The sequence below is a fragment of the Podarcis bocagei genome (assembly GCF_964188305.1).
Source record: "Podarcis bocagei genome assembly, chromosome: Z".
Classification (NCBI taxonomy): Eukaryota; Metazoa; Chordata; class Lepidosauria; order Squamata; family Lacertidae; genus Podarcis; species Podarcis bocagei.
In genome coordinates this window covers 18137-42500 of record NC_138140.1, presented here as the reverse complement: position 1 = coordinate 42500, position 24364 = coordinate 18137, and the positions used below count along the sequence as shown (strand labels likewise).

Below are 24364 nucleotides of genomic sequence, written 5' to 3'. Positions count from 1 at the left end.
CACTTTTTGCATTGGGCCACTCCAAACTCACCGTCAAATCACACATCATTCCCTGGGGCACTGCCTGCACCACAAAAATCACGGATCCACGGCTTCCTGGCCACTCCATGGCCCAAAAACGTGGTTTTCAAGCACGGATCCTCATGGATCCTAACGCTTTTTGCATTGGGCCACCCCAAACTCACCATCAAATCACACATCATGTCCAGGGGTACAGTCTGCACCACAATAGACTAGGATCCACGGTTATCTGGCAACGCCATGGCCCAAAAACGTGGTACCTACCGAAGCATGGATCCTCATGGATCCTCATGATTTTTGCACAAGATCAGCCCAAAGTCATCATCAGATCAAACATCATGGCCAGGGGCACAGCCTGCACCACAAAAATCACGGACCCACGACTTCCTTGTAAATCAATGGCCCAAAAATGTGGTTTTGAAGCACGGATCCTCATGGCTCCTCACGCTTTTTGCAATGGGCCACCCTAAACTCACTGTCATATCACACATCATGTCCAGGGGGCAGAGCCTGCACCACAGAAAACTCAGATCCATGGTCATCTGGCAACGCCATGGCCCAAAAACGTGGTTTCGAAGCACGGATCCTCATGGATCCTCATGATTTTTGCACTAGATCAGCCCAAAGTCAGCATCAGATCTAACATCATGGCCAGGGGCACAACATCTACCACAAAAATCACAGATCCACGGCTTCCTGGTCATACCGTGGCCCAAAAACGTGGTTTTGAAGCACGGATCCTCATGGATCCTCACGCTTTTTGCACTAGCTCAGCCCAAACTCACCATCAAATCACACATCATTCCTAGGGGCACAGCCTGCACCACAAAAATCACGGCTCCATGGCTTCCTGGCCACTCCATGGCTCAAAAACATGGTTTTGAAGCACAGATCCTCATGGATCATCACCCTTTTTGCATTGGGGAACCCCAAATTCACCCTTTATTCACATATCTTGTACATAACCACAGATCTGACCACAAACATCATGGATCTACTGCTTCATGGCCCTGGCCAGATGCTACCCTGGATATATTGGCCAATTTTTAGGTGGGTGTGCTGGGATGGAGGAAACGGAGTCGGCTGAATCTCTATCCTTTAAGGATGGGCGTCCAATGGCTGGGCCAGAATAATTTCAGTTTGCTTTGCCAGCTCCCAGCTCTTCATGGGGCGCAATAGTCACCTGTAGCCGCTATCAGGAGTCCTGGTGTGATCCTGGATGCTTCTGTCTCTATGGAGGCATTGGTCACCAATGTAGCCAAACGGGAATTTTTGAATCCATGTCAGGTTAGGCAATCGGCACTGTACCTGTCCCTTTCCAACCTAGCCATGGCGATCCCTGCAGTAGTCCCCTGCATACAATGGTATAATAATAATAATAATAATAATAATAATGCCTCGCAGGACGGAAAACTCGGAAGACGAAAGGTTTTTTGAGCTGCTTCGCAAGACGATTTTCCCTATGGGCTTCCTTCGCAAGACGGAAACGTCTTGCAAGTTTGTTTCCTTTTTCTGAACACCGTTAATACAGTTGCGACTTGACTTCGAGGAGCAACTCCTAGCATGCGGTGTGGTAGCCTTTTTTGAGGTTTCTGAAGACTTTTCCAAACCTTTTCCGACACCGTGCTTCGCAAGGCGAAAAAAATCGCAAGGCGACAAAACTCGCGGAACGAATGAATTTCGTCTTGCGAGGCACCACTGTACTCGACTACTTCAACTTGCTGTACACCTGAGCTGGGGAGTGCAGGGTATAAATGTGTGTGTGTGAGAGAGAGAGTGAGTGGTTCATTCTGTGGTCAGATACATCATGTGTGATTTGATAGTGATTTCAGGGTGACCCAAAATAAAAAAAACCTAAGGATCCATGGGGATCTGTGCTTCATGAGAATCTTTTTACAGCAAGGCAGTGGCCCAAAGTGATCTGGCCATGAGCAGCATCGGTGGTCGGGTAATGAATATGGGGCGACCCAGAAAACTGTGGAGCCGTAAATTTTAAATATATATATATATATTCAATTTTATAAGGATAGGGAAGTACAGAAAGGGAAAAGGGGGAGGGGATAGATAGATAGATTAGAAATTTAAAAGACCTATAAAGATTATCAAATCCTACAAAGTATTACTACTACTACTACTACTAATATATTTGTACCCTGCCCATCTGGCTGCGTTTCCCCAGCCACTCTGGGTGGCTTCCAAAAAAAAAAAAGAAGAAATAAAAATACATTAAAAAGTCACACATTAAAAACGTCCCTAAATAGGGCTGCCGTCAGATGTCTTCTAAATGTCAGGTAGTTGTTTATCTCCTTGACATCTAATGGGAGGACAGTCCACAGGGCGGGCGCCACCACCGAGAAGGCCCTCTGCCTGGTTCCTTGTCGCTTTGCTTCTCACCGTGAGGGAACCACCAAAAGGCCCTTGGTGCTGGACATCCGTGTCTGGGCAGAAGAATGGGCGTGGAGATGCTCCCAAAAGCATGAGGATCCATGAGGATCCGTGCTTCAAAACCATGTTTTAGGGCTATGGAGTGGCCAGGAAGCCGTGGATCTGGGTTTTTTTTGTGGTGCAGGCTGTGCCGCTGGCCATGATGTGAGATTTGATGATGAGTTTGGCCTGGCCCAATGCGAAAAGCGTGTGGATCCATGAGGATCCGTGCTTCAAAACCACGTTTTTGGGCCACGGGATGACCAGGAAGCCGTGGAGCCGTGATTTTTGTGGTGCAGGCTGTGCCCCTGGGAATGACGTGTGATCTGACAGTGAATTTGGGGTGGCCTAATGCAAAAAGCGTTAGGATCCGTGCAGATCCGACCTTCAAAACCACGTTTTTGGGCCATGCCGTTGCCAGATGACTGTGGATCTGAGTTTTCTGTGGTGCAGGCCGTGCCCCTGGCAAAGATGTTTGATATGACAGTGAATTTTGGGTGGCCCAATGCAAAAAGCGTGTGGATCCATGAAGATCCGTGCTTGAAAACCACGTTTTTGGGCCACGGTATGGCCCAGAAGCCGTGGATCCGAGTTTTTTTGTGGTGCTGTCTGTGCCCCTGGACATGATGTGTAATTTGACAGTGAGTTAGGGCTGATCTAATGGAAAAAGTAGACTTTTTTGTCAATTTTGAAAACCTCTTGAATTGGAGCTGTCAGGGGTTTAGGAGCAGAGGCAAGGGCAAGGGAGGAAACAGAGAGCGAAGGGGAGGAGGCAGAAGAAAAGATGAGTGATGACGACGACCCGAGATCTCCGAGTCTTTCCAGTGAATCAGAGGATTCACAGAAAGGAGCACCAGTGGCCAGGGCAAGGGGGGAGCCTAGGGGGGCACCCCAGGAAGATAGAGCCAGAGGGGACTCAGAGGAGAGCAGTTGGAAATCGGGACCAGCGTCACCGCCAGGGAGCAGGGAAGAGGAAGAGCGCCAGAGATCAAGCGCTGGCAGCTCGCAACAGGGGGGAGGGCACGAGTCAGGAGTGGCCACACCTCCATCGGGGAGCGAAGAAACGGTCAGACGGAAAGTGGAAGGTTGGGCGCGCGCGCCAAGTTCAAATGCAGAGGAAAGTGACGCAGTAGGCAGCCCGGAAAGAGAGCCAGGTCCTAAAGCCCGGCGCAAGGAGGCAGGAGGGTCCGGGGGGTCGGCGTCAGAAGAATCCCGGAAGGAAGAGACCCCGGGGGGCAGAGGGACCCAGAGAAGAACAGTCAGGCGGAAAAGGTGGAGCAGGGCTAGGATATTAAGTTGGTGCACAAGGGGCGGAGAATCAGACGGAGCTTCGCCGGTCTAACCCATAAGACGTAGAGTTGCAAGTAGCAGCTTGAGAATGGAAACTGTAACTCAATAAAGACTTTTAATTAATGATCGCTGGCTAGCGTGATCCTCTGTGAGCTAGGATCTTCGAGCAGCTCTGACAGGAGCGTCATGTAACCAATCTCGCCCCTTATTCTTGAGTTTCTCCAAGCTCTGCAACCTCCAATGGTCTCCCATTTTTCCAATTATTTCCCAATCTTTCGGCCAGTTGGCCTCCATATTTCAAGCCCAGAATCCAGTGGGAAAGGAGCCAGCAGACGACCAACGGGAAGAAATGGGCTTTTCTTCTTTCTTCTTTCTGAAGCCTTTTCCCCAGAATCATATATATTATTATTATTATTATTATTATTATTATTATTATTATGGTGCATCTAGCGGGAAGGGACCCCAAGGGTCATCCAGTCCAACCCACTGCAAGGCGTTAATTTAATATTAATTTAGTAATTTATTATTATTATTATTATTATTATTATTATTATTATTATTATTATTATGATGGTGCATCTAGCGGGAAGGGACCTCAAGGGTCATCCAGTCCAACCCGCTGCAAGGCGTTCATTTAGTAATAATTTAATAATTTATTATTATTATTATTATTATTATTATTATTATGGTGCATTTAGCTGGAAGGGACCTCAAGGGTCATCCAGTCCGACCCGCTGCAAGGCGTTCATTTAGTAATAATTTTATAATATAATATTATTATTATTATTATTATTATTATTATTATTATTATTATGATGGTGCCTTTAGCTGGAAGGGACCTCAAGGGTCATCCAGTCCAACCCACTGCAAGGCGTTCATTTAATAATAATTTAGTAATTTATTATTATTATTATTATTATTATTATTATTATTATTATTATTATTGTTATTGTTATTGTTATTGTTATTATTATTATGATGGTGCCTTTAGCTGGAAGGGACCTCAAGGGTCATCCAGTCCAAGGCAGGAATCTGCAAAGGCACCACAAGGGTTCATTTCATAATGATAATAATAATAATAATAATAATAATAATAATAATAATAATAATACTACACCGGACTGTGTCAAGCGGGAGAAGACATGGCATGAATAGGAGAGATTTTGTGTGTGTATAATAATAATAATAATAATAATAATAATAATAATAATAATACTACACCGGACTGTGTCAAGCAGGAGAAGACATGGCATGAATAGGAGAGATTTTGTGTGTGTAGAATAATAATAATAATAATAATAATAATAATAATAATAATACTACTACACCGGACTGTGTCAAGCGGGAGAAGACATGGCATGAATAGGAGAGATTTTGTGTGTGTAGAATAATAATAATAATAATAATAATAATAATAATAATAATAATAATACTACTACACCGGACTGTGTCAAGCAGGAGAAGACATGGCATGAATAGGAGAGATTTTGTGTGTGTAGAATAATAATAATAATAATAATAATAATAATAATAATAATAATAATACACCGGACTGTGTCAAGCGGGAGAAGACATGGCATGAATAGGAGAGATTTTGTGTGTGTAGAATAATAATAATAATAATAATAATAATAATAATACTACACCGGACTGTGTCAAGCGGGAGAAGACATGGCATGAATAGGAGAGATTTTGTGTGTGTATAATAATAATAATAATAATAATAATAATAATAATACACCGGACTGTGTCAAGCGGGAGAAGACATTGCATGAATAGGAGAGATTTTGTGTGTGTAGAATAATAATAATAATAATAATAATAATAATAATAATAATAATAATAATACACCGGACTGTGTCAAGCGGGAGAAGACATGGCATGAATAGGAGAGATGTTGTGTGTGTAGAATAATAATAATAATAATAATAATAATAATAATAATACACCGGACTGTGTCAAGCGGGAGAAGACATGGCATGAATAGGAGAGATGTTGTGTGTGTATAATAATAATAATAATAATAATAATAATAATAATAATACACCGGACTGTGTCAAGCGGGAGAAGACATGGCATGAATAGGAGAGATGTTGTGCGTGTAGAATAATAATAATAATAGTAATAATAATAATAATAATAATAATAATAATAATAATAATAATAATAGGGATCTGGAGGAATGAGCTGCTTCCCAATCCAAGACACTCTTCATATACAATTTCCAAGACAGTTTTCCAGGCGGCCTGACAGGGAAAGCCATGGAGATGGGAGGTTTTCTTGGATAAAAATAAGAAATCAGAATTAGAATTCTTCTGATCCCAGCCAGTTCCTCGGGAGAAACAGCTGGGAGGAGAAAGAGCGGGAAAGGCCTGGCCCCGCCCACCGCCCGGCCTGCGATTGGCCCAAAGGCCCTCAACCAACATGGCGGCGGGGGCGCCTCTCCTGCCCTTTCTTCTCTTTCCAGTCCCGTTGCCCTGGTCCAACATGGCCGCCCTAGGAACGCCCTGGCTCAGCGCACGCGCCCAGCAGTCAACTCGGCGGCGATAGGTCGGCCTCGGGGCCAATCCCGGGTCGGGCGGTGGGCGGGGCCAGGCCTGGGGCGCGTGTTCGCCTCGGCGTCTCCGGCGCCATTTTGTGGAAGGAAGCGAGGGAGGTAGGTCGGGTCCGGGAGACTCTCTCTCTCTTGGGGGGAGAAAGAAGAATAAGAATAATAATAAGAAGAAGAAAGGGTGATGCTCATGGCTTTTCAAATTATTATTATTCTTATTAGAAAAGGCTGAGGGAAGTTTGTAACCTATTACGCTTGGTCGAATTACTTAATATTCTGTTGGGGAAGAAATGAGGATTATTCTTCATTTTTAAATTGTAATCATTATTGTAATGGGTATTCTGATAAAAGGGTGAGGGGAATAGGTCGTTTTATGGTTTTTTTAAACACTCTTGGTGACTGGGAAAGAGTAACACATGATTATTATCATTAATTTTATTATTATTATTATTATTATTATTATTATTATTATTATTATTATAAAAGGGTGAGGGAAGTTTGTCACTTTATGGTTTTTTAAAATAATTTGGTCTGGGAAAGAGTAATACATGATTATCATTAATTTTATTATTATTATTATAAAAGGTTGAGGGAAATTTGTCACTTTATCGTTTTTTAAAATACTCTTGGTGACTTGGAAAGTAACACATTATTATTATCAGTAATTTTATTATTATTATTATTTTTATTATTATAAAAGGGTGAGAGAAGTTTGTAGCGTATGATGTTTTGTCGGTTCTAAAAAATATATTCTGTTGGTGGCTGGGAAATAGCAATACATTATTAATATCATTCAATCAATCTTAAATTATTATTATTATTATTATTATTATAAATCACAGCCACCCAAGGGGGACACGGCCTCTTCCCCCCCTAAGCCTTAGCAGTATAGTATGTTTATTTATTTGAGTTGGGGGGAGAAGCAACTCCAGAGTAACTGGCTGTGATAATGATAATAATTTATTGTTTATATATAATAAAGTGCAGTTCTCCATTGCTTTCCCCCTCTGGCCGCCTTTAATGTCTTGGAAACTGCTTGAAGTGGTGCTTTTGTAAGCAGCTAATTCTTCCAGATCCCAATTCCTCCACTTATTATTAATGTTATTATTATTATTATTATTATTATTAAATGAACCCTTGTGGTTCCTTCGCAGATTCCTGCCTTGCGGGGGGTTGGACTGGGACCCCTCTTTCCCTTCTTGGGAAAATAATAGACTTTATTGATATTTGTTAGGTTTGCTCTGCTGAAATCCTGTTCTGAAAAGGAGGAGGAGGAGGAGGAGGAGGAGGAGGAAACTTCGCGTGATGAAGGGAGAAGAGAAGATGTCGGAAAAGTCATGAAGGTAAAAGGGAAAAAATAGAAAGACCTATTAACATATAACATATAATAACATTTTTAAAAAACCCCACTCCTGATATATTACACCCACCCAAGTGGGGCTTGGCCTCATCCCCCGTAACCACGACAGTACAGTACAGTAAAAAGATAGTAAAATAATTTTATTTATTTGATTGGGTTAGGCTAGAGCCTCCTGGCTTTTCCTCTGCTGGTGAGGTATGTCTCCTTTTTCCTGTTCTTGTTAGGCTATCAGAAGGTGACAAAGCCATGGGTTGGAATCTTAATTTCTGCAGATGAACCATTGCTTGAACCAGGTAATTGCTCAAGGCACCGATTTTTCATCTATTGATTTATCCACATAATCCAACCAGAGATCCCAAAGTGGCACACTTGCATGTTAAATCTTAAGATAAGTGTTTTGGAAGAGGCATAAATTAAAAAAGAGAATTAAATCGCAAGCAAGCCCAGTGAATTAGAGAGGCAGAGCTGGCTGGTTTGTCTAATGGAGCATCCAAAACCCAGTTTGGGTCTAGGAGACCCAGTTTGCCCTCTCGCCCCAGCCTTAAGGGCAACCCTCCATTGTTTTCTGTTTGATTTTTTGAGCAGATACTCGCAATTGAACAGCAGAATAATAATAATAATAATAATAATAATAATAATAATAATAATAATATTAATAATAATGAATTTTACTTTTATCCCGCCCTCCCCAGCTGAAGCCAGGCTCAGGGCGGCTAACAACAATAAAACAGTACAAACGTACAGCATAAACAACACTCTAAATTCATTCATTATAAAATTAATTTTATAATTAATTTACAGCACCCACACAGAGAACGGTAGGAGCCAGATTTTGCAGGGATCTTCTGGGTATGGAGGGGTGAGGGTTTTCTTCACCAACACCCGTGTGCAGTGCATACACAACTGTAGAAACTAGTCAGAATAAACAGGCTTCCTAAAAAGTATAGTCTTTCTACCTTAAATTCCCAAATTCCCCTAACCCTGGGGTCAGGAAGTCAGTTTTGTATTGGGACTGCCCTGCAATGCACACCTGCCTATGCTCTGAGGCCGCAGGTGCAGAGAAATCTCTTCATGAGATGTTTTCCCTAATGAAAATGGTACCTCTAGACAGGTGCACAACAACTTGGACAATTTGGGGTTGGAGTAAAGGCCACGGAAAGTCTAGTTTTTAACTAGGGGTCATAGGTCAGAAAGAAGGGACGCGGGTGTCGCTGTGGGTCAAACCACAGAGCCTAGGACTTGCCTATCCGAAGGTTGGCAGTTCGAATCTGTGTGATGGGGTGAGCTCCCGTTGCTCGGTCCCTGCTTCTGCCAACAGTTTGAAAGCACGTTAAAGTGCAAGGAGATAAATAGGTACCGCTCAGGCAGGAAGGTAAACGGTGTTTCCGTGCTCGGCTCTGGTTCGCCAGAAGCGGCTTAGTCATGCTGGCCACATGACCTGGAAGATATGCGCTGGCTAGTAAAAAGACATGATCGCCACAACCCCAGAGTCGGCCACGACTGGACCTAATGGTTGGGGGAACCTTTACCTTTGATAAAGGTCAGAAGTTGTAAGTCTGCTGTTGGAAGTTTAGCGGTTGGGGTTTGGGTCATTGTTAGGGTTGGGGTTAGGCTTCGGGACCAGGGTCAGGGCCTCCCCCTGACTGCTGAAATGCTCCCAGGGAGGATGTAAGCCGCAGTTTCCAGTCCAGAATAGTGCATGGCCATGTTGTCTTCATGGCTGAACTTGCAGCTGCAGGAGAGGTGTGCCATTTAAGAGGGCAACATTTGCTGCACAACCAAGTTTGCAGGATTGTTCCCCCTAAGGGACTCCTGCATGTTCCTGCGATGCAGCGGGTTGGACTTGATAACCCTTGGGGTCCCTTCCAGAGGCTTATATTCCATCATTATTATTTGGAAAGGGCTTCAGAAAGGAGAAAGAGAAAGAGCGTTCCTTAAAGTTAGTTGTATGATGGGAAAGAAGCCTTGCTTCCTGTGAGCTCCTTTGTTATTCATTGTATGTTAATTGGAGCTTGGCATATCCAGTGCCTATTTTTACACGGACCCCTCTTTCGTTTCTTCTGGAAAAAATCTGCCCCCCTTTATTTCTCAGGTCTCTATGGGGCGTGCTGAATTCCTGATCCCTAAAAAAGGGAAGAAGGGGAAGCTTCGCCTGACGGAGGGAGGGAGAAGAGGGAATCTTTTGAGAGAAGATGCCAGTGCCTCAAAGGTGCCAGTGCTGGGGCCTCCTGCTGCCGTCCTGTGGGGTGAGAGGGAGAACGGGGATCTTTTGGGAGAAGATCCAAACAGCTCCTTTAACCAAACACCTGATTCGCCCACCAGCGGGGCAGCGAAAGAAGAAAAAGAGGCAAGGCAGCTGCCAGACATCTCTGTGGAGTTGCAAAAGGCAGGTACATCTTCCTAAGTCCACTTCCATCCACTGGAAAAGCTTCTTAGCAAGGAGCAAAGGGAGCGGTGGGAAATACCTAGCTGTCTCTCTAAATCGGTAAGACCACACAGTCCCTACAGCTCCCCAAGGCCTGGTCCTTTCCAGAGGTGCAGCCTGCCTTCTCCCAAGGTGGATTTCAGCTCAAACAGCTGGGTGAAAAGTCTCTCTTCCTCTCCTCACACCCCTAACCACCCTGGCAACCTCCCAGAGAACAGTCTCTATTCCTCGATGGTCAGGGAGATTGTATTTCCTCACGGTCTCTTCCAGAATGGAAACCCTAGCATTTAGTAATGTCTTAATACAGTTTGGGAGTGTTTGTGTGTCTCAGTCCTTAAAATTCAACTGTGCAAAGATTTAAGCCTGTCCCCCGCTGAGCACCCAGGCTGGGAGCCCCAATGGCAGGAGAGTAAGTGGGCTGGGCCCCTGCAAGGGGGGCCAAAACCCAAAGCCAGTTGAATCATTTACATTGACAAATACTGGCATGTATTTGTATGCGTTTTGGAAATTTGCAGCAGTTTGAAATGTTAAGAGAGGTGTTTTAAAGAAAAGCATTTTATATACTCATGATCATTCCTTTAGTGCAGGCTCATGGTAGTTTCCTTTTCTGGAGGCATAAATGTTCTTAGCAGATGCACAATCCCCCCGAAGGCTTCAGGCCTCCTCCTGACTGTTGAAAAGCTCCTGGGGAGACTGTAAGCAGCCCCTCCTCCGCTCCCAGTCAGGAAAAGGGGATGGCAAGGGGTGCTTCATGGTGCCACTTGCAGCTGCAGTTGAAAGTGCCTGAAAAGTGCCCTTCAATAGGGCAAGACTGACGGCACAACCAAGGTTGTTGGTTTTTCTCCTGCATATTCCTGCCTTGCCGTGGGCTGGGCTGGATGACCCTTGGGCCCCTTCCAGATATATATATATGTGCAGTATCATGGGATTCTTTGGAATGTGCTTTAGAAAGATGTAACAGAAATAGCATTCCTTTAAGTTCCGGGATGCAGTTGGCGCTGTGGGTTAAAGCACAGAGCGTAGGATCTGGTGATCCTAAGGTTGGCAATTCGAATCCCTGTGACGGGGTGAGCTCCCTTTGCAGGGTCCTTGCTTCTGCCAACCTAGCAGTTTGAAGTACAAGTAGATAAATGGGTACCGCTCCGGCGGGAAGGGAAACGGTGTTTCCGTGCGCTGCTCTGGTTCACCCAGAAGCGGCTTAGTCATGCTGTACGCCGGCTCTGTTGTGCAGTGAAGCGAGATGAGCGCGCATCTCCAGAGTCGTCTGTGACTGGACCTAATGGTCAGGGGTCTCTCTATGTTAGTGCTCCCAGGGAGGGTGTAAGCAGCACTTCCTCTGTTTCCAGTCTAGAATAGTGGATGGCCATGTTTGCCTCCTGGCTGAACTTGCAGGAGAGGTGGGGATCCCCGAAGTAGCCTTCAAAGTGCCGTTTAAGAGAGGAACATTAGCTGCGCAACCCAGATTTTAGGATTGTTCCCCATAAGGGACTCCTGTGATGCAGCGGGTTGGACTGGATGACCCTTGGGGTCCTTTCCAGAGGTTTACATACCATCCTTATTCCTTGGAAAGGGTTTCAGAAAGATAAAGTGAAAAAATGTTCCTCAAAGTTAGTTGTATGATGGGAAAGTAGCCTCACTTCCTGTGAGCTCCCTTATTATTCTTTGCACGTTAATTGGAGCTTGCAGATCCTGTGCCTGTTTTTACATGGACCCCCAACCCCGTTATTTCTCAGGTCTCTATGGGGCGGGCTGAATTCCTGCTCTGAAAAAGGGGGAGGAGAAGGAAGGGGGTAGTTTTGCCTGATGGAGGGAGAAGAGGTGCCCTCCTGCTGCTGCCTTGTGGGGTGAGAGGTGGAAAGGGGATCTTTTTGAGACAAGATCCAAACAGCTCTTTTAACCAAACACCTGATTCTCCCAGCAGCGTGGCAGCAAAAGAAGAGAAAGAGGCAAGGGAGCAGTGGAAGAAGATGGGTTGCCTGCATGGGCTCTGCTTTATTCCTCCATGCCGAATGCTACATCTGCCTAAGTCCACTTCCACTGGAAATGCTTCTTAGCAGCAAGGAGCAAAGGGAATGTTGCGAAATACCTCTCTCTCTAAATGGGTAAGATTGCACAGTCCCTACACCTCCAGAAGGCCTGGTCCTTTCCACAGGTGCAGCCTGCCTTCTCCCAAGGTGGATTTCAGCTGAAACAGTTGGTTGAAGTGTCTCTTTTCCTATCCTCACACCCCTAACCCTGGCAACGTGCCAGAGAACAGTGCTTCATTCCTTAATGTTAGATTTAGTGTTAGATTTTTTATCACCCTAATGTTTTGGGCACAAGCCTACTTATGCATGGTGGGGGAACAAAAGGGTGGGGGAAAACGAGGGTCTCTGGAATGAATGGGCTTCCCTGCACACTCTTCAGGGGAGAAGGGGGAGATGGAGAGAATGCTGTGCCTTCTCCCCTGAAATCTGTCTTCCCTCCCTAATTATGACAGACAAGGCGTTCATCCCACCTTCAGTGCCTGCCTGGATAAGGAGCAGCACCCATCCTGAGCACGGTAGGAGCCAAATTGTCTTGTGATCTTTTGGGTTTGAGGGGGTGAGCGTTGGGACGGGACCCTTGTCTCCTGAAGCAGTGTGCTTGCACCAGAATCTGTCTGTATTTTCCTTCACCAACACAACTGCAGTGCACACACAACTGTAGAAACTACCGTATTTTTTGCTCTATAAGACTCACTTTTTCCCTCCTCAAAAGTAAGGGGAAATGTGTGTGCGTCTTATGGAGCGAATGCAGGCTGTGCAGCTATCCCAGAAGCCAGACCAGCAAGAGGGGTTGCTGCTTTCGCTGTGCAGCGATCCCTCTTGCTGTTCTGGCTTCTGGGATATACAAAATTTTTTTTCTTCTTGTTTTCCTCCTACAAAAACTAGGTGCGTCTTATAGTCTGGTGCGTCTTATAGAGCGAAAAATACGGTAGTCATAATAAACAGGCTTCCAAAAAAGTATAGTTTGCCAGGACTGGTCGTTGTCCTCTTCAGATCACCACACAAACGCTTCTTGTTCTTTTATAAAACTTTTTGTTGCGTATTAACAAAACATTCTTATAAACAGTTCTTTACTATTATTCCTCAGAGTCCCATCTTTCAGATACCTTCTGAGCTCTGCTTCTCCATGACCAGCCACTCTCAAAATGGCGAAGGCGCCTTTCCCTTCGCTTTCCCGCTCTTTTCTCTAACCTCCGGGCTAGAGCTGGCCTGTATCTCCTCTCCTCCGAATCTGAGCTAGAACTTAACCTTTGCCTTTCCTGTGAACAACCGGTCCCTCCCTGTTGTTCCTCTTGCTCCCTTCTATTAGATTCACTGCTCTCCTCCCCCCCTTGGGGAATGCTTTCTCCCTCTGATAAACTGAAAACCTCTAATTCTTCCCTGACATAGTTCCTATACCCTAACCCTAATTGCCCTCACCCTGGGGGTCAGGAAGACAGTTTTCTTATGGGACTGCCCTGCAATGCACACATGAATCCGCAGGTGCAGAAAAATCTCTTTATGAGATGTTTTCCCTAATGAAAATGCTACTTCTCGCCAGATGCACAACAAGCTGGGCAATTTGGAGTTGGAGTAAAGAAGGCCACAGAAAGTAGTTTTTAACTAGGGGTCAAAGGTAAGAAAGAAGGGACGCGGGTTGCGCTGTGGGTTAAACCACAGAGCCTAGGACTTGCCGATTAGAAGGTTGGCAGTTCAAATGCACATGACTGGACAAGCTCCCTTTGCAGGGTCCCTGCTCCTGCCAACCTAGGATTTTGAAAGTGTTTCTGTGAGCTGCTCTGGTTCGCCAGAAGCCTCTTGCATGACCCGGAAGCTGTACGCTGGCTCCTTCTGTTAACAAAGTGAGGTGCGCCATGCAACCCCAGAGTCTACATGACTGGACCTAATGGTCAGGGGTCCCTTTACCTTTGACAAAGGCCAGAAGTTGTAAGTCTGCTGCTGTAAGTCTAGTGTCATTGTTAGGGATGGGTTTAGGGAGAGGCTTGGGGTTAGGCTTAGGGGTCAGGATCAGGGCCTCCCCCTGACTGCTGAAATGCTCCCAGGGAGGATGTAAGGAGCACTTCCTCTGTTTCCAGTCACGAATAGTGCATGGCCATGTTGGCTTCCTGGCTGAACTTGCAGCTGTAGAAGAGGTGGGGATCCCTGAACTATACCTAAGTAGCTTTCAAAGTGCCATTTAAGAGGGCGACATTTGTTGCACAACCATGGTTGCAGGATTGTTCCCCCTAAGCGTCTACTGCATGTTCTTGCGTTGCAGCGGGTTGGACTGGATGACCCTTGGGGTCCCTTCCAGAGGTTTATATACCAGCATTATTCTTTGGAAAGGGTTTCAGAGAGAAGAAACAGAAATAGTGTTAAATGTTCTTAGCAGATGTACAACCCCCCCCCCCCGAAGGCTTCAGGCCTCCTCCTGACTGTTGAAAAGCTCCTGGGGAGACTGTAAGCAGCTCCTCCTCCGCTCCCTGTCAGCAAAAGGGGGTGGCAAGGGGTGCTTCATGGTGCCACTTGCAGCTGCAGTTGAAAGTGCCTGAAAAGTGCCCTTCAATAGGGCAAGACTGACGGCACAACCCAGGTTAGTGGTTATTCTGCATATTCTTGCCTAGCAGCGTGTTGGGCTGGATGACCCTTGAGGTCCCTTCCAGATAGATATATTTTTTTAAAAAAAAATTTTTTTTATTGGTTTTACAAAATATTTTAAACAATACTGTCAGGGCTGCCACTCAGTCCCAGCTCACATAGGACCACGTTAGCCAGCGTTCAGGTTAAAAGAGTCTTTATTGGATTACAGCTTCCATTTCCAAACTGCAATATGCAGCCCTACTTCTTCTAGGTCAGACCGGCGAAGACCCGTCTGAGTCTCCGCCTCTAGCACACCAGCTTAATACCCTAGCCTTGCTCCACCTCCTGCGCCTTTCCCTCCGTCTCTGGGTCCTTCTGGCCCCCGGGGTCTCTTCTTTCCTACTCTCTTCTGACGTGGACCCCCCTGACCCTTCCGCCTCCTTGCGGCGGGCTTTGGGACCTGGTTCACTCTCTGGGCTGCTTACTGCGCCAGCTTCCGCTACATTTGAACTTGGCGCGCGCGCCCAACTCTCCACCTTCCTTTTGATCGTTTCGTCGCTCCCCAAGGTGGGCGTGACTACTCCTGACTCATGCCCTCCCTCCTTCTGAAAGCCTCCGGAACCCGATATCTGGTCCCCTTCCTCCCCGCTGCTCCCGGCTGGGCACGTGGGTCCCGATCTCCAACTGCTGCTCTCTGATCCCTCTCTGGACCCTTCTTCCTGGGGTGTCCCCCTGTTTTCCCCCCTTGCTCTGACCGCTGGCGCTCCCTTCTGGGAATCCTCGGACTCACTGGATAAGCTCGGCGATCTCGGTTCGTCATCCCCACTCATCTTTCCTTCGTATTCCTCCCCCTCGCTCTCTGTCTCCTCCCTTCTCTGCGTCTCTGCTCCTGAACCCCTGACAAATACAATCAAATAAAAAGGCATACAAATATGTATAATTTCATAACCTTTTTTTTCATATCCCTCACTTCTCAGACTCCCCCAAACCTCCCCTTCCTACATCCCCATTTCCAAAATTATTTCAGCAAATTCTAAATAATTTTATCAAATATATTTCTTCTTATTCTTTTCTTTAACTTATTCTTATGTCGCTGTAATCTCCTTTTATTTCTCCAAACGTTGACATTTTAACATTCATCAATTTTATAATAGTTCTTAAGACAGATTTTAAATTTCTTCCAATCTTCTTCTGCCGTCTATTTCCCCTGATCACGGATTCTGCCAGTCATCTCAGCCAGTGTCATATAGTCCATCACCTTCATCTGCCACTCTTCCAGGGTGGGTAGCTCTTGTGTCTTCCAATACATTGCAATGAGTATTCTTGCTGCTGTTGTAGCATACATAAAAAGAGTTCTATCTTTCTTCAACACCAATTGGCCGACCATGCCCAGGAGAAAGGCCTCTGGTTTCTTAGGGAAGGTACATTTAAGTACCTTTTTCATTTCATTATATATTATCTCCCAAAAAGCCTTAATCTTTGGGCACGTCCACCAAAGGTGATAGAAGGTACCTTCAGTTTCTTTACATTTCCAACACTTATTATTGGGCAAATGATAGATTTTTGCTAGCTTGACGGGGGTCATGTACCACCTATAGATCATTTTCATAATATTTTCCTTTAAGGCATTACATGCCGTAAATTTTATCCTGGTGTTCCACAACCATTCCCAGTCAGCAAACATAATGTTATGACCCATGTCCTGTGCCCACTTAATCATAGCTGATGTACCGTATTTTCCGCACCATAGGACGCACTTTTACCCCTCCAAAAATGAAGGGGAATTGTGTATGTGTCCTATGGTGCGAATGCAGGCTTTCACTGAACCCTGGAGAGTGAGAGGGGTCGGTGCGCACCGGCCCCTCACGCTCTCCAGGCTTTGCGGACCTGTCTGCAAGCAGCGGGAGCGCTCCCGCTGCCTGCAGAGAGCTGCCAGCAAGCCGAAGCCTGCGCGCGCTGAGATCTGTGCGCCTAGGCTTCGCGGACCTGTCTGCAAGCAGTGGGAGCGCTCCTGCGGCTTGCAGAGAGCTGCCTGTTTGGGGGCTGGGGTCGGGGGAAGTTCGAGCTTCCCCCGCCCCAGCCCCGCTCCTGGGGGGGAAATAATTTTTTTCCTTTTATTTCCCTCCCAAAAAAACTGGGTGCGCCCTATGGTGCGAAAAATATGGAAATTGTTTCATCTCGTGTATTCCATTTCAGCAGCAAGTTATACATTCTTGACAAATTCTTAGTATTGGGTTCTAACAATTCAGTTTTTAATTTTGATTTCTCCACCCGGAAGCCAATTTTCCTGTCTTGTTTGTACACCTCCATTATCTGATAATAACGGAGCCAATCTCGCATTTTGGATTTTAATTTCTCGTGACTCTGTAACTTCAACTTGTCTCCATCTTGTTCCAAAATTTCCCAATATTTTGGCCCTTTGGCCTACATATTGAGCTTTTTCAATGCCTTAGCCTCCAAGGGTGACAACCACCTAGGGGTTTTGTTTTCCAACAGATTTTTATATCTTATCCAAACATTAAATAGCGCTTTTCTAACAATGTTTTTTTTGAAGGCCCTATGCACCTTAATTTTATCATACCATAAATATGCATGCCAACCAAATGTATTATTCAAACCTTCTAGATCCAAGATATCTGTATTCTCGAGGAGCATCCACTATTTCAGCCAGCAGAACGCTGCTGCTTCATAATTCAATTTTAAGTCCGGCAGGGCAAATCCCCCTCTTTCTTTTGCATCTGTCAGTATTTTAAATTGTATTTTGGGATTTTTGCCCTGCCAGACACATTTTGAAATGTCCTTCTGCCACCTCTTGAAACAGTCCAGCTTGTCAAGAATTTGCAGTGTTTTAAACAGAAATAACATTCTGGGCAATACATTCATCTTAATAACTGCAATTTGGCCTAACATTGACAATCTCAAATTTGAGCATGTTTCTAAATTTTTTTTAATTTCTGACCAACATTTTTCATAGTTGTCTTTATACAAGTTCAAATATTTAGATGTCAAACGAACCCCTGGGTATTTCACCTTCTTAACCACTGTCAAGCCTGTTTCATTCTGGAACTTCTCCCTCTCTATGACTGTTAATTTTTTCCTAAAACTTTAGTCTTTTTTTTTTTAAGTTTAAATCTGGCCACTTGACCAAATTCTTGAATTAACTCCAACACCCTTTTTGTACAAGTGTTTGGCTTTTGTAAAGTAAGTACTAAGTCATCTGCGAAGGCCCTTAACTTATAATGTTTTGCTCTGACCTGTACACCTTTAACCTGCTGGTCATCTCTAATCCTATTTAGCAACACCTCCAGAACAGAAACAAAAAGCAATGGGGAAATTGGGCACCCCTGTCGTGTCCCTTTTTCCATTTTCAAATTCTTCAGTTATCCTATTATTTACAATCAGTTTTGCTTTTTGTTCAGAGTGTATAGCACCCACACCATTCTCCAATCCTTGGCCTACCCCCATCCCATGAAGATTCTTTTTCATAAAACTTTAAGAAATATTGTCAAAGGCTTTCTCTGCGTCCACAAAAATCAGAACTGCTTTAGTGTTTATATTCACCTCTAGCAATTCCAAAATGTCTATTATGTTCCTCACATTATCTGATAAGTGCCTTTTGGGGAGAAAGCCTGCTTATGAATCTTCTCCATCCACACTCTTTTCAGTCTTTTTGCCAAAATGTCTGCAAAAATGTTATAATCCACAGTAAGTAACGATATTGGGCGGTAGTTCTTAAGTTGAGTCTTTTCAGTCTCTGTCTTTGGTATGAGTGTAATATACGTTTCTTTCCATGATTCTGGTGCCCTGTTCCCTTCTAAAATCTCATTGCAGACTTCCTTAAATGGTTGTACCAACCACTCCTTCAAAGTTTTATAATATCTGGAAGTCAGTCCATCTGGTCCTGGAGTTTTGCCCAGTTGCATGTTCTGAATGGCACCCTCAAACTCTTGTTCTGTTATTTTCTGGTTTAGATCCACCTTACTCTGATGAGAGATTTTTTGTAGTCCTTTTTTTTAAAGGAATTCCTCTATGTCCTCCTCCTTCTGTGGTCCTTGTGAATATAATTTTTTAAAGTAACTCAAAAAACAGTTTCTAATCTCATTGTGTTTAGATATATTTTTTCCATCCACTTCTAGGTTTGTAACTGTGTATAGTTTCTGTCTTTTCTTCAATTGCCAAGCCAGAAGCTTACCACATTTATCTGCAGATTGCAATGTCTTTTGTCTCATTTGATTTATTTTCCATTCAATCTCTTGATTCATCAATTCCATGTATTGTGTCTGATATATCTTAATCTTTCTTAAATTCTCCTGGGACTTGTATTTTGATCTCAATTTCTTCTCTCCTTTTTTTATCTTTTCGTAGATCTTATCCGTCTTCTCATTTTGCTTTCTCTTTTTTACTGAGTTTTGTTGAATTATAAATCCTCGCATTACAGCTTTACTTGCGTCCCAGATCACTCTTTTTTCTACATTGGCTTTTAAATTTATTTCAAAGTAGTCCTTTAATATATTTTGAGCCTTTCTGTGGATTTCCCCATCTCGAAACAGGGTGTCATTCATCCTCCATCTGAATTGACCCGTTGTTGTAAATTTCATCTCCATCTTCACGGCGTTATGGTCGGAGCAAGTCTTTGGGCCGATTTCCACTTTCTTAATCTTTGGAGCCAACCCACTAGTAATCCAAATTTGATTGATTCTGGTCCAGGTCATCCTTGCTTCAGAGAAGAAGGTTCCCTCTCTCTCTTGAGGGGGTTCCTTGTTTTACAATTATCAATCAAGTCCATATTTTCAGTCATTTCAAAGAAAGTATTTGGTAGTTTCCCATCTCTGGTGATTACCTGTCTTTGTGCTTTGTCCATATTTTTAGAGACCACTCCATTCATGTCTCCCATCATAATTATTTTGTAGTCCAAGTAGTCCCACAGTGTCTCATGCAGCTTCTTAAAGAATTCCGACTTCCCTTCATTAGGTGCGTAGATCCCTAGTATCAAAATTTTTTCACCTTCAGCTTGAACTTGCACTTCAATTGCCAAATATCTTCCTTGTTCATCTTTAAATAAAAACTTTGGAGAAAGTTTTTCCTTTGCATAGATTACCACTCCTCTTTTTTTAACTTTGTCCGATGAAATATATTTTTGGCCAAATCTTTTGCTTAGTTTCCTATGCAGTCTTGTTCTATGAGTTTCCTGTAGACAATTTATGTCCAACCGTTTTCTTTTCATAAAGTGAAAAACATTTTTTGTCTTTCGTGGAAGGTTAAGTACATTACAATTCCAGCTTAGAAGTTGCAGGGCCATCCTGAAGCTATTTCCCTCCTGTCCCTCCGAGTTGTTGTTCTTCCTCTGTCGGTGATTTCTGTCCAAACGTCAAATTTAGAATGTCTGTTTCATCTGTTGTTTCTGATGTTATTTCCTCTCCTACTGTTCCTTTCAGGAGGTCTTCCCTGTAGCGATTCAGAAATTGATCCCTGTAGTGCTTCAGAAATTGAACTTGTAAGTCTGCTGTTGTAAGTCCAGGGGTTGGGGTTTGGGTTGTTGTCAGGGTAGGGGGTTAGGGAGAGGATTGGGGTTAGGCTTAGGGGTCAGGGTCTCCCCTGACTGTTGAAATGCTCCCAGGGAGGATATAAGCAGAGCTTCCTCTGTTTACAGTCAAGAATAGTGGATGGCTATGTTTGCTTCCTGGCTGAACTTGCAGCTGCAGGAGAGGTGCGCATCTCTGAATTATACTTAAGCAGCTTTCAAAGTGCCATTTAAGAGGGGAACATTTGGTGCACAACCAAGGTTGCGGGATTGTTCCCCGTAAGGGATTCCTGAATGTTCCTGCGATGCAGCGGGTTGGACTGGATGACCTTTGGGGTCCCTTCCAGAGGTTTATAGAGGAAATAGTGTGCTTTACAGTTGTTTGATGGGATAGTCCCCTTGCTTCCTGTGAGGATCTTTATTATTCCTTGCACATTAATTTGAGCTTGCCAGATCCTGTGCCTGTTTTTACACGGACCCCTCTTTTAGTTCTAGAAACAATCCACCCCCCTGACATTTCTCAGGTCTCAAAGGGCTGTGCTGAATTCCTTCTCCCAAAAAGGGGGAGGGCAAGGCAGTTTCGCCGGACAGAGGGAGGGAGAAGAGGGGATCTTTTGAGACCAGATGCCAGTGCCCCATAGGTGCCAGTGCCAGGGCCTTCCTGCTGCCGTCTTGTGGGGCGAGAGGGGGAAAGGGTATCTTGGGGCACAAGATGTAAACAGCTCCTTTAACCAAACACCTGATTCTCCCAGCAGTGTGGCCGCCAAAGGAAAGAGAAGAAAAAGAGGCAAGGCAGCTCCCAGACATCTCCATGAAGTTACAGAAGGCAGCTACATTAGCCCAATTGCACTTCCATCCACTGGAGAAGATTCTGAGCAGCAAGGAGCAAAGTGAATGGTGGGAAATACCCAGCTCTCTCTCTAAATCGGTAAGACCGCACAGTCCCTACACCTCCACAAGGGCTGGTCCTTTCCACAGGTGCTGCCTGCCTTCTCCCAAGGTGGATTTTAGCTCAAACAGCTGGTTGAGAAGTCTCTCTTTCTCTCCTCACACCCCTAACCCTGGCAACCTCCCAGAGAACAGTCTCTATTCCTTGATGGTCAGGGAGATTGCATTTTCCCATGGTTACTCCAAAAATGGAAACCCTATTATTTAGTAATGTCTCAATAAATTTGGGGGGGCGGGGTGTTTGTGTGTGTCAGTCCTTAAAAATTGACTGTAAAATGTGCTCCTCAGCAAGGGTGAAGCAAAGATTTAAGCCTGTCCCCCGCTGAGCACCCAGGCTGGGATCCCCAATGGCAGGACACTAAGTGGGCTGAGCCCCTGCAAGAGTTCCTGTTGCTGGGTCCTTGCTTCTGCCAACCTACCAGTTGGAAAGCATAAGGTGCAAGGAGATTAATTAGTCCTGCTCCGGTGGGAAGGTAACCGGTGTTTCTGTGCGCTGCTCTGGTTTGCCAGAAGTGGCTTAGACATGCCGGCCACATGACCCGGAAGCTGTATGCCAGCTTCCTTGGCCAATAAAGCGAGATGAGGGCTGCAACCCCAGAGTTGGCCACGACTGGACCTAATGGTCAGGGGTCCCTTTACCCTTACCTTTGACTAAGGTCACAAGTTGAAAGTCTGCTGTTGTAAGTCTTGGGGTTAGGGAGAGGGTTAGGCTTAGGGGTCCGGGTCATGGCTTACCCCTGACTGCTGAAATGCTCCCAGGGAGGATGGAAGCAGCACTTCCTCTGTTTCCAGTCAAGAAGAATGGATGGCCATGTTTGCTTCATGGCTGAACTTGCAGCTGCAGGAGAGGTGTGCATCCCTGAAGTAGGCTTCAAAGTGCCATTTAAGAGGGTGACATTTGCTGCATAACCAAGGTTGCAGGATTGTTCTCCGTAAGGGACTCCTTTGATGCAGTGGGTTAGACTGGATGACCCTTGGGGTCCCTTCCAGAGGTTTATATACCATCATTATTCTTTGGAAAGGTTTTTGCAGATCCTGTGCCTGTTTTTACGCAGACCCCTCTTTCAGTTCTCCTGAAAATAATCCCCCCCCCCCTGTTATTTCTCAGGTCTCTCTCTATGGGCTGTGCTGAATCCCTTCTCCCAAAATGGGGGAGGAGAAGGCAGAGGGAGGTTTTGCCTGACAGAGGGAGGGAGAAGAGGGGCCCTCCTGCTGTTGCCTTGTGGGGTGAGAGGGGGAAAGGTGATCTTTGGGCACAAGATGCAAACAGCTCCTTTAACCAAACACCTGATTCACCCAGCAGTGTGGCCGCCAAAGGAAAGAGAAGAAAAAGAAAGAGAGGCAAGGCAGCAGTGGGAAAAGATGGGTTGCCTGCATGGGCTCTGCTTTATTCCTCCATGCCGAATGCTACATCTGCCTAAGTCCACTTCCATCCACTGGAAACGCTTCTTAGCAGCAAGGAGCAAAGGGAATGGTGGGAAATACCTAGCTATCTCTCTAAATGGGTAAGACTGCACAGTCCCTACACTTCCACAATGTCTGGTCCTTTCCAGAGGTGCAGCCTGCCTTCTCCCAAGGTGGTTTTCAGCTGAAACAGCTGGGTGAAGTGTCTCTTTTCCTATCCTCACACCCCTAACCCTGGCAACCTCCCAGAGAACAGTCTATTCCTCAATGGTCAGGGAGATTGCAGTTTCTCATGGTCTCCAAAAATAGAAACCCTATTGTCAGAGCTGCTTGAGGTCCCAGCTCACAAAGGACCAATGCCAGTTTGTTATATATAAAAGTCTTTATTGTAGTTAAATTTTGCTTCTACAGCCATAGCGTGCAGCTCTACATCTGAAACTCTAGTCTGCTGAAGCTCCGTCTGAATCTCCTCCCCCCAGACACCATTTGAAAACTCTAGCCTTGCTCCCCCTTTTTCTTTGCTCCTTCCTCCTCTGGTTCTGCCTGTCCGCTGGGGTCTCACCCCTGAGTCTTCCCCCTGCCTCCGGTGGGCTTCAGGACCTGGTTCCCAATCCAGGTTTTCTGCTGTCCCATGTGGCTGTACATTTGAACTTGGTGTGCATGCGCAGGTGGCAACCTTCCTGACCCTTACACTGCTCCTGTCACTGCTTCCTCCTTTGGGGGGTGGGGGCTAGCTGGACTCAACCTCCCCTCCATTCCCCCAGTCTCTGATAGAGGTGTGGTCAGTCCTGAATCATCTTCTCCCCCTGCTGGAGACACTGGCCTTGACCAGCAGCATAGTGAGAGTTGTCAGCACCTGGGGCACGGCAAGCAACTTGGGCCCACCCAACCCCCAACCTGCTGTGTCAGGTGATCTGAGGTGAGTTGCCACTGGCACTGCTGCCCAAATGATGCTGCTTCCCCCTGAGGAGGAGGGGGGCAGAGACGTGAGGAAAATGCAACATGGCCTGGCAGCGGCTACAGCAGAGGTGGAGCTGTGAAGAGGGGCTGCCTGGCACATCCTATGTGGCTCTGATGTGCAGGGGCCACAGTGAGCACTGAGAGCCACTGCCTGCCGGATGCCTTCAGCCTGGATGTGCACACAGCTCACCAGTTCCATGAGATATGTGACTCTGGAGGCAGTGAGCGCCCCCTAGATGTCACACCCAGTGCGGCTGGCCCCCCCTTGCACCCCCCCATGCTACTCCACCGGCTCTAACACATGGGACTCTTCCCCCCCCCATGCTCTGGTGGGGAAGCTGGTCTTGATCTCCCACTGCTTGGGGAGTCCCCTATGGCCCCCTGATTCTGGTGTGTCCCCCCCCCCTGGGACCCCCCTTGCCCTGACCATTGGCACCTCCTGGGACCCCCTATGCCACCCTCAGATTCTTCTCCTTCACTCTCTATTTCCTCTCTCCCCTGTGCTGCTGTCCCTGAGCCCCTGACATCCCCCCCCCCCTTGAAGACCCCTGACCCCCCTCTTTGGTTGCGTGTTCTGGTGTGTGTGTGTGTGTGTGTGTGTGTGTGTGTGTGTGTGTGTGTGTGTGTGTGAGAGAGAGAGAGAGAGAGAGAGAGAGAGAGAGAGAGAGAGAGATCGAGAGAGAGAGATCGAGATCCCATTATTCCTACCTGGTGTGTGTGCAGCTGGCCAGCTGGATCTGGCCAGCCTGTAATGGGCTCGTCGGTGCTGATCTCCTCTGCTTTCATCTCTCTGTATTTGTGCTTGAACCCAAGATCCTCCCCCCCCACATGTCTATCCCTCCCCCTTGTTACCTCAGGTGATGCTGTGTGTAAG

The 24364-nt window shown here is 45.8% G+C and overlaps 1 protein-coding gene across 1 annotated transcript in view; it reads left to right on the top strand.

The window, feature by feature from the left end:
• The window catches only part of LOC308578675 (uncharacterized protein), a gene marked incomplete at its 5' end in the record, with an annotated part of 27077 nt that extends 4184 nt beyond the window's left edge, over positions 1-22893 (top strand). The window contains 4 exons of the mRNA XM_081179148.1: positions 7521-7629; positions 9739-10036; positions 20934-21106; positions 22427-22893. Coding sequence (XP_081035274.1) covers positions 7521-7629; positions 9739-10036; positions 20934-21106; positions 22427-22579 — 733 coding nt within the window. The 3' untranslated portion in view covers positions 22580-22893. The remainder of the gene's footprint in view (positions 1-7520; positions 7630-9738; positions 10037-20933; positions 21107-22426) is intronic.
• Positions 22894-24364: the final 1471 nt, after the last annotated feature.